At 38.7% G+C, this 15112-nt stretch overlaps 1 protein-coding gene across 1 annotated transcript in view; it reads right to left on the bottom strand.

Annotated features, from left to right (window-relative positions):
- The window catches only part of SHANK2 (SH3 and multiple ankyrin repeat domains 2), a gene marked incomplete at both ends in the record, with an annotated part of 314691 nt that extends 301338 nt beyond the window's left edge, over nucleotides 1-13353 (bottom strand). Inside the window, 6 exons of the mRNA XM_082485045.1 lie at nucleotides 684-851; nucleotides 1657-1808; nucleotides 2048-2156; nucleotides 2762-2833; nucleotides 3946-4149; nucleotides 13150-13353. Of these exons, the coding sequence (XP_082341171.1) occupies nucleotides 684-851; nucleotides 1657-1808; nucleotides 2048-2156; nucleotides 2762-2833; nucleotides 3946-4149; nucleotides 13150-13353 (909 nt within the window). The remainder of the gene's footprint in view (nucleotides 1-683; nucleotides 852-1656; nucleotides 1809-2047; nucleotides 2157-2761; nucleotides 2834-3945; nucleotides 4150-13149) is intronic.
- Between the last annotated feature and the right edge of the window lie 1759 nt (nucleotides 13354-15112).

The raw sequence follows: 15112 nt of genomic DNA, 5'->3' as shown, positions 1-15112 counted from the left end.
CGTGAACCTCAAAAGATTACTTTTTTAAGATAATTTTTCTTTATAGAGAATGCTACCACCTTTATCCACACACCAAATATGCAAGAGAAGAAACGAAATCCCACGTACAAACAGCAAAAGAAAAATCATTAGAATCCCAGTTTCCACACCCACTGGGAATGAAAACTGACTCAAACTGTGAGTTTGTAAGAGATTAACATCCTCCAGTGCAACATACGTAGGGATCCTAGCAGCGGGATCTTCAATCCAAATCTTCCTGTAAAGTTCACCAGAGAGAAAGGAGGAAGTATCTCTGACAAACACGCAAGAAGTATTACCAAGGATACTAAAATTGGCATCTAACAAGAAGGTTGAGTTACACTTCTTTACTGAAGTGCTACTAGTAGGATGCTAAACTTCCGAGAGCCCATTACATAGATATGACTAGTGCAATTTCTGCAGCAAAATCCACCGTAACCACAGGATTTCAAAGTTACAGAACTCCACAGGAACAGTATCCACTTCTACTTCACCACAGCAGGAGGAAAAGTAATAAGCAAATAGAAAAAGGAAGTAATTCCGTACTTGTATGTGCGTGGACTAAACATATCCAAACAGCCTTCAAAATAGGTTTTAACCATAGAACAGACACAGCACATTTCCTTGTGCAACTTCAGCTCCAAACAAAAAGTAAACTTTCCTACCTGATGAATTTCTTGCCATCCATTTTCATCTTTGCAACTGACGGTAGCGTGTTCGTGAAGGAGCAGCTCACAGCAGTAAGGATCCCCTCCCACGATAGCGGTGTGGTACAGTGGCGTCAGGCCACAGCTGTCTTTGTAGTTAGGAGATGCTCCAAGCTCTAAAAGGGTCTGAAAGCAATCAGAAACTGTGAAAAAACAGACTTTGGAGGGACTTCTAACAATAAAGGGACTTTTCTACCTCAAAACTTATTTACAAGGTTGATATTTGCCATAATGTATATTTTTTGATCGCTTCTTTATAAGCGGATAGAATGGGCTGCGGCACAGAGTAAGTTAAGCAAGGAATGGCCTTGGAAGAATTAGGATCTAAAGGAAACTATGGGGATAGCAAGGAAAGGATGAGTGGCAATGCCCAATTTCCATCCTCTCATTAAGTTCAGAAATCTCCATTCTGAAAATGCCGCATCACCTTTGCAACACATTCACCTCTTCAGTTACAAGATGCTTTATCAAAAATGTCGTGCAATTTGAGTATCTGTCAAAAGGAAATAAGGAAAAGCCATAAACGTAAGATTTAATCTAGAATATCAAGGTGATTTAAGAATACCTGTTAAAATACAAAGGAAAACAGAAGAGACTGCGTTAAGATATAATGTGGAATCCGTGCCACTGGCATTTGCTTTCAAAGAGATGAGTGACAATAACGCTATTCCTGTTTCCTCAGACAGATCTTTCCCAATGTATCTATGAATAAGGTCACATTTCACCCCTTTTTCTTCCTACCAAAAATAATCAGAAATTAAAAGGCCCTTGACTGAAAGCAAATCCTAGGATTTGAAAGCCACAAGAAAGCACTAGAACAAGCACATATTTAAGGATCCATTGAGGACAAAACAGTCATTAACTGAAAACATTCTCCTTTATCTATTTTTTTTAATAAAATAACGTATCATTTGCTACTGAAAGCATTTACCTTGAGGGTTACTTGGTTCTTGGCTCTGGCTGCTTTGTGCAGTGCTGTCATTCCATCTTTGGCTCTGAAGTCTAAATGTGCTCCTCCATTTTTCAAAGCTTTTATCACTTCTACCGTATTATCAAGCTGAACTGCCAAAGTTAGGGGTGTTTCTGAAGAGAACAGCATGTATTTGAAACAAGATCAGCAAATTTACAAAATAAAAGACATTTGCTTTAAAAATGTTAAGTTAAAAACGCTGCTTAAAGAAGATAACAGCAAAAACATACAGATTCCATTAGCCTAGAGTTAGGAAGGCAACAGGAAGAATGTGTGAGATTCAGCCTGTTAATCAATTTCAGTTGAACAAACCCAAAATACTACTTTATGCTGCTAGTTTTATTGTTCTGACCTCCACTTTCTAGGTCATGATAGTTTGGGTCCAGTCCTCGGTCCAACATCTTTGTGATTTTTTCCACTGAGAGATGGTGGACATGATCCATAAATTTTCTCAAATTAGCCTGAAACAAAGAGCAGCAAATGAATCATCTTCTAATTTTCAGAGGAAAATTTTGACTAAAAGTGAAATATTCTGTCAATTGATGTCAATAGCCATTGACATCTTTGAACAGTAGCTACTTCACATTCCTGGAAAACCTGACTTTACAGTGAGAGCATAAACCCTGTGGCTTATAATGTTCAAAAGTCAAACACAGTAAGACGACTCTGTTTTTTAAAATTTTAAGGAAAAAATGAGTGAAAGCACCATTCAGGAAGAGATTAGGATGGTGTATGGCAATCACCATTATTATTATTCTGACCTGCAAACGAGTCTAAAGACATAGATCGGCATTTTTGCAGGGTGCTGAAAGCACATTGTATTTACAGAGTAAGGTTTATTTAAAATTACTTGTTTACATATGGAAGAGTCCAACAGGGGATTTTTTTCTATGAGAGAAATACCCAGATCACAATTCACACCTCTCTGTTGGTGCTGGAAGCACGCAGTGCGTGTTGTTCAGCAATTGGCCCAGGTGGTAACGAACTCCTACTTATTCCCAGTTTCTCAGACACATTACCTTATATAAGTTGGCAACTGCTAACTTGTCCAGAAAATTGGGCATACCTTCGTGTGAAGCTTAGCCAGCTGTTTTTCATCAAGGTTGAACTGTTTGTACACTCTTTTCTTGTATCGAAACTGAGGGAGGAAAAAAAAAAAAGAATAAATCTAAAACATCCTATTTTGCTTAAAAACTTGTAATAGAATTTGCTGACCATACCAGAAAGCATCATCCATGATGATGTAGATTTAGGCAAAATTAAAAAAAAAAAGAAGGCTTAGTATTTAATTTTGAATAGTCACCAATAATCAGCACTCTGCTTAACATAGCAGCATCGTATTTTTACAGTTAATTTAAGCAAAATTCCTATCGTGTATAAGTAAACTGAAATCAGTGAAGGTGTACGAGAAATGAGATCGACCTCTAGAATCTACATAAATAAGCAAGAATTACAGCGAAAAGAGCTTTTCCCTAAGGATGTCTGTGCACTTTCATTTATAGTCTCAGGCAGGAAGAACTGGGAAGGCACGTTAAATAAAAAAATACATATTTCCAAATATCAGCTTAGCATTTCTGAAATTTTTTTGAAAAAAAGGATTCCTGAAAAAATCCCTTAATCAACATTGGCAGAATTTACATATAGGAATAGTTCTCCTGATGTTCAGCAGGACTGGTCTGTGAATGAGGTTCAGAGGATTGCCTCTTTTTTTGGCTAAAACTCACTGGCATTTAAACCTGTGGCCAGAGCAGCAAGATCTATGGCAAAAATCACGGGATTTACATAGTTACAACTTACTATTATCTAATTGTACTATGCAGAATTCAAAGAATGCAGCACGTCTGCTGGACAAGGAGACTGTACTGCGTGAGGCTTTAATACCGGCTTTTCACAAGACCACTTTTAACCCCTGAATTGCAATCCTTTGGCTGCAGTGAGAAGAATTTTACAAACAGCGAACACTCATGAAACAACACGACATAAATGGGATTTTTTCTTGGATTGGTGTTATAGATGAGTAAGTCTATTAACTGCAGATTATTAGTGGTTGATTTACCATCATACAAGCAATATCAAAATTAATTACATACTAGTTTCATGCCCCAGTTTCTTGCTATACTGTGTTTCAGTGTGATCTGGCTCTGCTCCATGTTCGCCCAGTGCCATAATAGTTCTGCCCAGTTTATCCCCCAGCTTACTGTATAATTTGTATCAGAATACAACTGTTTCAGATTTTAGATCTAAAAATACCTCAAGTGAAGGAACTCCTTTATTCACTGGCTGTGGGTATTCCCTAAGAAGTCGTTCCTCATCCAAAAACTTCCCATCTCTACCATTGCTTGCAGGCTGGAACAGTCCATAGTTCAGGACATCTTTCAAACTCTGATTCAAAGTGCACAAAATCCGTTGCTTTGCAACCCACACTGAAGCTTCTGGGTTAAATCTAATACATTTCTGCAGAGAAATTATTGAAAAAGCTAATTAATGAAAAAAACATTTAAATAGTATCTTACATTCTAAATTTACAAATGTTGTAAATACATACACACATACACAATAAACCTACAGATTCCATGACAAAACATACATCAGCAGAATTATATTTCAGACACACGTTCTTCTATAATAACTCATGGACAAGCGCTGTGAAAAAAACAGGGCGTCTCAAGTCCTTCCACAAACATCAGAGATCATACACTTCTTCAGAGAAAGAACCTCTTCATGGCAAACCTGCTTGAAAACCCAAGTGAAAGGGATGTTACAAGATGTTTAACCATCCACTTGACTCTAGGCTGCTCTGACAACCAGTCTGAACGCAACAATTTCACAAAAAGAACCCAAACAACCAGTATTCAGGCAAGAATTCTACTTCTTTTTAAGCTACATTTATATTAGGGTAAGTTTACGGGAAGAACTATATGATGTGAAGCAAGCAGAAGACTTGAAACCCTTGAAAATACTTTCCAGTTTTTTCTGTTTCTTACCAAGCTGGAATTCAGGAATTTAAGAAATTTAGGAATTTTGCAACCGTAGCTTACGTGGCAGTCATTGGTTACGAGCTACCAGCAGATGGCAATACCTAGAAACCAGTTTGTTGCCTCTGATGTGCATTATGAATGTATGGTGCTGCTGACCCACCCCACACTGGGCCACCCGAAGGGCTCGTACCGAACTGCCACCGCGGAGCTACAGCACAGGAGTCCCTTCTTTGCCCACTCAGAGGATGTCCCCATCCCCTCACGATTCAACACAGGATGCACGGATTGCCGAAGAAAAAATGTTAACGGATATATCTTTTTTTTTATCAGTACATTTCCACGAATGTAGCTGTAATTCTGGCGACAGTAACGGCTTTTCAGGTCTTTTCTGAAGACCTCCACTGCTCTTCATATTATATTTGTACAAAGAGAAAAGAGAACAGAAGAGCAAGTAAAAATAAGACTGATGTCTCATATATATATGTCTTATAAGAGCGAAGCGTTTCCCTTAACTTTACCCACAGCCTTTGACCTAGGAAATAACAGATAGGTTTAATCCTTTGGTCTTAAACATAAAAATGTCATCAATTGAGATATTAGATTTTGTCACAAATAAAGTTGGCTAGGAAGAGGATTTAATTCCCCTTACATATTTTACATTTCAAGGTGTTTTGTGAAAACTTGCGGGGGTTTAAATGGTGGAGGGAAGGAGAGAAGGAGACAGAAAGAACATTATAAACAGTATTTTCATTCCCAAACAGCCCGGTAGTTCAGGTACTGACTGAGCGGCAAGGGCGATCTGTTTTAAATCCCTGTGTTCCTTCAGCTCTGAACCTCACTCGCCCCATGACTCTTACACGCATTCAAACTTCAATACAAAGTTCAGGTGCCAACATCAGCAGTTTTCAGCAACTCTAAAAATTGCCAGTTACAACGCGTGTTACGAGCTTAACTTCTACACGCTGTATCACTATGCAGTGATTTCTCGTTACCCACATGTCCTGAAAGATTATAAGAAATGCTATTAAAATGGGAAGAAGCAAAGGTAATTTTGAACTCGCGTGCACTTTTTTTTCCAGGCAAGTCTTTCTTACATGAAATTCTTATGTGAAATAAATTATTTTTGGACTTGTATGACACTGCTTCAGTTTTAACAACACAAAACACTAAACTCTGATCACAGTTTAACTAAGTCTGCTTTTTCTAATGCATCTTGAGAATTCAACATGTTCAATCCTGTTCTGTCTATTCTTGTGTTCTATCTGTTCTCCATTGCATGCAAATATTACAGATATTAGTGTGTATTTCCAATTCTCAGAGGTTTGCTAAACTGGCAAAATTATAAATAATTTCAAATTTCTTTGCACTACATTTCAATGGAAAATAAATGTTTCCACAGTGTTTACACACATTGCATCAGTAACACATCATATTTATCTTCTGAAATAGTTTGCTTTCCACAGGTCTGACATTGGCACGTTCACATAATGCACGAGGACAGGACATAATAGTTTAACCACCTTCACTGGACTGAAATGGCATTGAGGAATTCTTTTGGTGTTTTAAAATGAGTTGTGGTAACTATACCCCTATTATATTTCTACCACACTAGCTACAATATTTTAGAGAGTCCTCAATGGCAGAATAAATACAGAAACACTTTGAAACTAGTAATTTCAAAACCTAATTTATTGACAGCCATGGTTTTTCTTAGTGATTCACAAGAAACGAAAATGCGCTTACTTTAATAAATGTTGATCCTATTAGTAATTTATAATGAATTAAGATCAATAATATAAAAAGCAAATCATTAATCAAACAACTGTTTCCCACCAAAATTTCTCAGACTTGGGTAAGTGAAACTAGTGAGAAAAGTGATTTTTATGCTTCCCATGAAGCCAGGCAGGATAGAGATGGAGGCTGTTACCACTCTCTTGGAGGCAGCTGCTGGACAAGAGGATAAGAAGGACCACTCAAACGCTGCATAGAGTCTATTTTAGAACAGCCTGCCCCTGGAACATCTCCCCTGTGCCGCTTCGCTGTCCCTCTGGCAGCCCTCCCAGGACAGAGACCACCACAGTAATCATCTCTATCATGTAGACGAGTCATTACCTACTGCCACACTTTCTACCCTGAGAAAACATCACCCAAATCACAGCAGAAATTCACGCACAGATTGCTTTAGTTATGAAATAAGTAAGAATTCATTAGATGCACATGGTGTGGTGACTACAAGGAAATGAAACAGCAGTTTAGTCAAAAAAGCTGGACAATTTTTCTAATCTTCAATGACTTATTAAAAAAAAAAAAAAATCAGGGATGGTTCAGTGGCAAAGAACTACAGAAACACATATGAAACATAGATATTTTGCACTGACGGATCTACTCTTTCCAGCCTTTTTGTTGCATCCCAAGTCCAGATAAAATGTGATGGTTTGTCTTGAAGGCTAGCTACATACACTACAAAAATTGCAACAGTTCTTTCAAATAAGAACCAAAAAAGAAGCACCAAACGGCTCAAAAACACCATCAAAACCACACTAGGCCACTCAAAATCCAATCTGGCAGCAAGACAGCACATCAACATTAGTTGCTGAAATGCGAGACCTGTGGTTTTGATATTAAAGCTCTTTGGATCATGAGAGACATGGTCAACTGTAACCTTGCGTTCCTGCACACTGGTGAGAGTATGGCACTAAGCACAACAGAAGGACTGGAAGCAAGGGAAAAATACAGCTCACCCACTCCAGCTAAAGGCAAGATATTAATTCAATGGGAATAATGTTCATGATACAGAATCTCTGAGGAATAACATTTATCTGTTCAAAATCTATCAACCAACACGTCTTTTTCATCAGACTCACAAAGTTGTCAATCACACAGAAGTGCGCTGCGACAGAGGAGCCATGACAAAGTTTGTACAGCCGCCTCCAAAATGTGATTGTCAGAATATCAAAATACAAGTTATTCCCTTCAATAGAAGATGTCGATATTAAAGATGTGACAACCAAAAAGTGGAAAATGCAAAGGAGAGTTGGGTATCATGAAAAAAATGGAGCAAGTCGCTCATTTTGATTTGTGCTCGGTGTTCAACTTAATTCTGGGAGGCACTGTTTTCCTTCATCAAAACGCATTTAGAAAACACAGAATTCATGAGATGAAAGGTCAAAAAAACCAGTCTGGCCACACCGTCATCAGCTGGCAATGGCAAGTCAGATCGCCTGTCGAGAGCAAGGGCACAAGAACAGCAGCACCCACAATGTTTCCATTGTAAAACTGAAGATAAAAAGAAGGAAGATCAACTATAAACAGAAAGCAGCAATGAACAATCAGTCACAAAACGGGATACAGAAGAATACTTGTGAAAAGTTGCAAAGGAAAATCTGGAATAAATCTGAGGCAGCAGATGGGAGGACAGACTGGAAACAAGGAAAAATGCAGGCACCTTAAGTAAAAATGTGACTCAAGCTGCAGTTGTGACAACTGGGTTCCTGTCTTCATAAGATAAAAAATACAGAAACTAAACAAGTGTTTTACCTAAGAAAGAAAAGCACTAAAGGATAAGACTCCTAATCCTAAAGGCCAATGAATGCTGGCAAAAGTAAAGAAAGGATACAAAAGTATAAAATGCAATACAAAAGCAGAAAACCAAAAGCTGTTGCTTTACCAAACTGCCACTTACCGAACAGCATTTTGCATGGAAAGTCCAATATAAAAAACCCCATTGGGGAGGTGGGTGTCAGTAAATGCTCGTTACTGAAGTGGAGCACAAAGCAGATGGGCAGAAAGCATTTCAAAGAAGTCTTCGGCAGACCCAATCCCATCTCAGCATCAGAATTTAATAAAACATATGAACCTGAGCATTTTGATTTTAAACATAACCCAAAGGGAGCACGTAAGTATAGCATAAAACAAAAGAGCAGAACAACCACCATGCGTTGGTAACAAAATAATGAAAACATTCCTCAAAACGAGGAATTCCTTAAACATTCCTTAAATCTGGCTGACAGATCTGTTCTTGAAGTCTGGGAAAAAGAGCAATTCTAAGCACAAAACATTGGACGTCACTGTCAGAATATCACGGAAAGGAGATTTTCTTGACAACAGCTACTGGAGAAGAACCAGACTCCTTCCAGCTATAGGCAGAATCACTTGTGATATGTTCCTACATATGGAAATGGATACCAGAAGACACCCTGGATTCAAACCTAAGGTCCGGGGAGAGGTCAGATATGCCAGGCATCATAGAGGAGAGCGCAAACACATTAGTCCCCCCAGTTTTCCAGGTCCAAAAGACACTGGACACCATGCAGACATGGGTGCTTGCAGGCAGAAGGTAGGCAGTCGCCTTGGGCAGCAAACTGCAGGGGGCTGCGGGCTGCCAGTTTTTCTTACCAAGGAGGAAGGATGCAGATCTGTCACCAATCAGTGCCGCTTACAGTGTGCCACTGAGCTTTGCTGCCCCGGGGATGAAGCATCCCTACGTTAAGGGCAGACACAATTGAATATTGCCTAAACTGCAAGAAACACCCACCCTCCTGCCCCGCACCACTACTCCACTACCGCAAAGAGAGGAGGAACTTGTCAGTTACTGTCATTTCCACCTCAATAGCAGGTAGTAGGGGTCATCATCATGAGCCCTCTGGGCTGGACGCACTGCAAATAAGCTTCTGGTCAAAAGAGATTACACCTGTGTCCCGCCTCCATCAAGGATCTATTAAAGCTGAGCCTCCCGGCTTGTTAAATCAGGAAATTAAATGACAGATAATATAGCGTTTTTACCCACTCTCCCATGCACACGTTTGTGAATACAGAGGGTTTTCTATGCTCTCCGTTCCTTCAGTAATTTTACTGAGCTCATTTAAGTCTTTCAGTCACTCATTTAAATATTCTCCACCTTCCCGTGCTAAGGATGACACCTGAATACAGATGATGCACAAAAGCAGTAAGAAATTACACTTTCTACAAAGCATTGTTTCAATACGTTGGGTCCAGAGGAGGCCACAGACACGCTGGGAGGGCTGGAGCCCCTCTGCTGGGAGGACAGGCTGAGAGAGTTGGGGGGTTCAGCCTGGAGAGACCTTGGAGCCACTTCCAGTCCCCTAAAAGGGCTCCAGGAGAGCTGGGGAGGGACTCTTGATCAGGGAGGGGAGCAACAGGACAAGAGGGAACGGTTTTAAACTGGAAGAGAGGAGATTTAGATTAGATATTAGGAAGAAATTCTTGCCTGTGAGGGCGGTGAGCCCCTGGCCCAGGTTGCCCCGAGAAGCTGTGGCTGCCCCATCCCTGGAGGTGTTCAAGGCCGGGTTGGACGGGGCTTGGAGCAACCTGGGCTGGGGGGAGGTCTCCCTGCCCAGGGCAGGGGGGTGGACTAGATGAGCTTTAAGGTCCCTTTCAGCTCTAACCATTCTGTGATTCTACGATTATCATCTGAACCAAAAACGAGACAAAAAAGAATTTATATAAGAACTGAAAGTAAGTCTTCATAAGAGTTTCGTATGAGCTTGTCAAGGTTTACTTTATCTTTACATTTTGAAATGAGTATAAAAGGACGACAAGACAGATTTCCTACAATGTGTGATTATGAAGTCTTCTACAGCAGCACATCTTACTTAAGATGCTTGGTGCTTATCTCATACGTGCCATGAAATAAAGGTGATTTACTTCTCAGTCACGGCAGATGAGCAAACTTTTATTGCTAGTGAGTTTAGCTAAGGGTTTAAAGCTTCCCGGTGGGTCGAGTTTTATCTAAAACACTAAACTTGCCTTCTTTTAAACAAATATATGCTTGATCGTACTTTCTAAAAAACAATAAAGAATAAAAAGATAAAACTAAATGATGTAATTTCATGATCCTTTGATTAAATAGACCCATTTTAAACACCTCTTGTGTTAAATTAATTATAGTAATACAGCAAATGGGGCGTACGTTCGATTTGGCTTGTAGCTGTAACACAGCTCATGAAGTATGATCGCCAAACTTTGCTACACTACATTGAAGCTATCAGTCTTCCTGTTTGCAAACCTGAATCCAGGTTTCACTTTTCTATCCAAGAGCTTGTGGGCTGATAAATTAAATCAGAAATAGATCATCTGCTATAGAACTGTTTAAAACAATTGAGTTACTTTTCATTAAGAGTTTATTGAAAAGAAAAAAAAAATGCAAAAAGTAAAGCAATAAAAATGAAGAAATGAAACACAAACCCAAAAATACTTGTTGGTTTATTTCATTTCCTGCACAAAATGAATTTTAAAGAAACAATTGTTTCAACAGTGTCAATAAATATCTTATTATTGGTCTAAAAACAGAGTAATGAAATAAGAGGGCATCAGGAAGCTAATATCTCTCTATTTTTAACAGCAACATAAAGCCTAGCAAGGAAAGCTAATCTTTCCATTTTACTGGATCTATTCATTGAGCACTGAACACAAAGATACAGCAAGCTGGTAGGATCATCAATAAAATCCTAACCATGTTCAGTCACAGCTTGTCTTGACAGAGGACTTCACTACAGGCAAAATCCTTTAAAATTTAAGATGTACAACAGCGCATTTCAGTCTTTCAATCAATACTGAAGTGAGAGACCCAAGGTGATGAGTGCTTCAGCCATAATTTAATAAAAATCCCGTGTGTAGCTCACAGCAGCCTCAGTCCCGCTCTGCCCTCTGAAGCCTTCCTCTCCAGCTCAGATCCCACACCACTTCTTCTTCATAGAGGTTAATCTCACAGCATGTAAACTAATGGTACTGTAATTCCTGCAGCAATCCTCATCTAAAAGAATTTTTTAAGTACAAGAATTTAAGAGATAATGCTCCCAACTCCAACACAGATTCCTCTGAGCTTCTGCAGCACTGCGTAGATTGAGCTTTTAAAAAAAGAGCTCTACAACCACACCTGAGGCCATGCTGTCAAAACAGCTCTCCCCTGTCAGCCCGTAGACAGGCCATCTCTATCATTCTAAAAATGAACTTAATTAAAAAGAAAGGAATAATTTCATCTGAGATAGATCTTCAATGGCAGCACACTATGATGTGGATCTTAAATGTCAGCACAGAGTGATATATGTAGCACACATCCATAAAAAGAATGTGTTTTTATAATCATCTTTGAAATGAAAAAAGTCTGATGCCTACCATCAATTGAAAAACCCGACAACAGCATTCAAGGAGGCCCAGGGTAATTTAGATAATTAATCACAAACTTGGACAGGCTGTGGTTCTAGAGAGAATCAGTAAGTAACTCCCAAGACCTCCAGGTTGAGATTGTTATTCCTATCATAACACTTGTGGAGGACAGCGATTCTTTTACTTACAAAGTTACTACAGCAAACTTTTCCAACTTTATGCTCCTAACATCCCAGGCGTTGAATTTTACACATTCAGCCATAAAAGAAATGCAACTTAGTAGTTCCTTGTGAGAAAGAGTGAGGAATTTGGACTGTCGATTTCTACTATGTAAGGACCAGCCACGATATTTTTTTTTTATTTAAAAAAATAACTTTTATTCTCATTTACTCAATTAATCAGACATTTTTTAACTAATGAAAAGTCTGTTCAATTCATTCTGTAAGATGTGAAAGATTAAATCTTTTTTTGAAAAGTGTCTATTTTCATCCTACAGACTTAGGGATGTGAGATATAGCCATAGGTCCACAAGTTGGCTTGCAAATGACTCCTCTAGGAAAATCATCAAGGTTTGTTTTATCCTCTGTGATATGTTTCCAGTACAAGTGGTGAGGAGGTGGGAGAGAACAAAACAACAATTTCATGTCATTGTAAAAACTGTGGAACAGTACGATGCCACGCTTTCTGCTTCCTCCAAACTGAGTGTGTTGACTTCTCTGGGTGGAAGTCTGAGAAACAACACCATGTAGTAAAGGCATAGCAGCAAAGGAGGAAGGAAAGACTTATTTGTGCTTCTCTTTCCTCATCTTTATGCTCTAAAAGCCACCAGGTATCTAACAAGGATATCTTTTCGTGGGAGGATGACAGAGAAAGGCAACTAACATGGTAAAGAGAAAGAGAGAATTTGATGACCTCCTGCTAGACTCGTCTAGTGTCAATCACAAACTATCTCACGAAAAGAAAAACTAGAGAAGACAATGGGGTTATATATATAATGTGATTTGGAGGTTCAAGCCTCATCTTCTAATGAGATTTTAGATGCCTAATTCTCTTTCTTCTGCCGAAACACCTCTGAATGCAGATCAGACGGGTATTTTGCTTTATGATCACGGCTTTCATCAAGTTAACATACTAAACACACTCTCTCGGATGGGACGGTGCCTTTAGTTTAGGCAATCAGTCAGATATACCACTGGGGTAAAAAATTTAGACACTAAAAGAAAACAGGACATAAATTTTGCCTGTATTTTGTTAAAAAACTGTAATAAAATAGAAGAAATGTACTGCAGATTGAAGCCCACAAAGCTAATAATTTAATTATTTCTTTTAATTGTGATGCAATATCCCTTACCGTTTGCTGCAGATCGGGTATTATAATTCGAATCACTAGTGAGTTGCTTTGACTATCTTCCATTCTGCTGCTCGGCTTTTCAGCAGTTGCTCTAATTGTGTCATATATAGTTTCTTCTTTGGAGCTGTCTGATTCAGACTCAACAGAATAGTCGGAAAAGCTTTGTGCCATTTCATCTTCACTTGATGTTGGGCTACGAGGCATGTTCAAAATTTTTATCCTGCCAAAACAAAGCGGAAAGAGAAAGAGATAAGTTATAGTTAAAGTCTTAAAAAGGAAACAGCTACAAGTTTTGTTTTCTTGGAAGTAACATGCATTTAACAACAAAGTTGTATGTTTTATCCCACTTTTAGTTCCTCTTGTAATTTGTGTGGGTAGGCAGAGTGTAATGGAAATAAATCTGGCTACCAATTTACTACAGAAGAGGAAGAAGGACAGGAAAAGGAAAAAGAGTAATAAAAGGGAAGATGACCTTTCTTCCCAGGCACACCCAACCTCCCAAAGGATCCAGAAAAACCCAGAGTAACCACCAGGTTCTCTACTAAATAGCACTGTTGTAAACTGCACTTAGAACTAGATCTGGCTTTGAAGCCTAATTCTCCCCAGTGCAAAAAGACATTTCAGGAAATTAACGTAGGTGCTAAAGTAACATCATCCTGCACATCGAGAAACTGTACAGGTGAAGCTTCAACACAAGACAGTATTTTCAAAGAGCAGAATCAACCAAAAAATGAAATACTACAGGGAGGCAGACAGATGCAGATGCTGCTTTGTGTTTTGTGGCTCATACAACATCCTTTAATATCAGCACTACCAAAATCTGTCTATTATAGGTACTCAAATACGTATTTTAGAAACATTTTTAATCTGTGGTATAGATCAGGCTAAAATGGAAGTAACATTTATTCCAAAGTAAGGACATTTGCAGTCAGAAGTCTCACAGTAAGAACAGCAGAACATCTTACTTCTGGGTTTTTCCAACTACAGCAGCAAAAGACTTTTTTTTTTGTCCCACAAACTAAAAGCTTCTCCAGAAAATAAAAATCATTATTCTATTGAAAAATGGGGAAAAAAGCATACTGAGAAAAATTGCAAATAGTACCATAAGTTTGCAGTGCTTGGTAACCACATACTTTTTCAGTTTTCAGAGGCTAGAAAAACATAAACATTATTTTTTATATTTCCCATAAGAAACCTCTCAAGACAACTTCTCTGCTTTGTAATAAAAAAAAAAAATCTCAGTTAAATGAAATAAAATAACACCCAACCAATTCCACTGTCAGCCCACATTAAAAAAAAAAAAAAGGCATTAAAGCAAAAGCAAAACACAGAAGGGTGAACTCACTTTGCCAAGGTCACTCATATACCAGGTGACTGTGCTGAGATATCCAAATATATGTTTTTTTATAATGGTCTCACAGTCAGATCCCCCGAAGTAAATACAGTCAAACAACAGCAGGGACTAAGAGAACATTTTTTATCACTGTGTTTCATGGTTTTATTTGGGCCAACTAAATATCACAACCAGATTACTCATTCCTTTTCGCCATCCGGTCATTAATATGGCAATGATTACAAAGCAGGCATCAAAGGCTAACACTCTGATTTAGCATTTTAAGGTGGCCATATGTTGGAGCCAGCGTTTACAGCAGAGGACAGGCAGTGGGGAGGCAGGCCTAAAGCTCGAGGTCAAGGGCAAGCATTTCCAAAGCACATCACATAGCCACATCATCAGGTCTTATTGTTATTTCTGATGAAGGACAATTCCAGTGTTATTACCCTCAGCTATAATTACTAATGAAGACAAAACCAGTACATTCAAAAATCAGAAAGCATGCCAGTTCACAGCAGCTTAATGCAAGGCTCTATTTACCAAAGAAAACTCTTGAGGGAGTATTTCATTTTCTTACTGCTTCACTGAACTGTAGATTAATGCCGCTCTCCAAAGCGCCTTAAAGTCAAT

Source organism: Vanellus vanellus (genome assembly GCF_965231255.1).
Source record: "Vanellus vanellus genome assembly, chromosome: 6".
Classification (NCBI taxonomy): domain Eukaryota; kingdom Metazoa; phylum Chordata; class Aves; order Charadriiformes; family Charadriidae; genus Vanellus; species Vanellus vanellus.
Note: the sequence above shows the minus strand (reverse complement) of the source record. Positions and strands in the feature narration are given on the sequence as shown.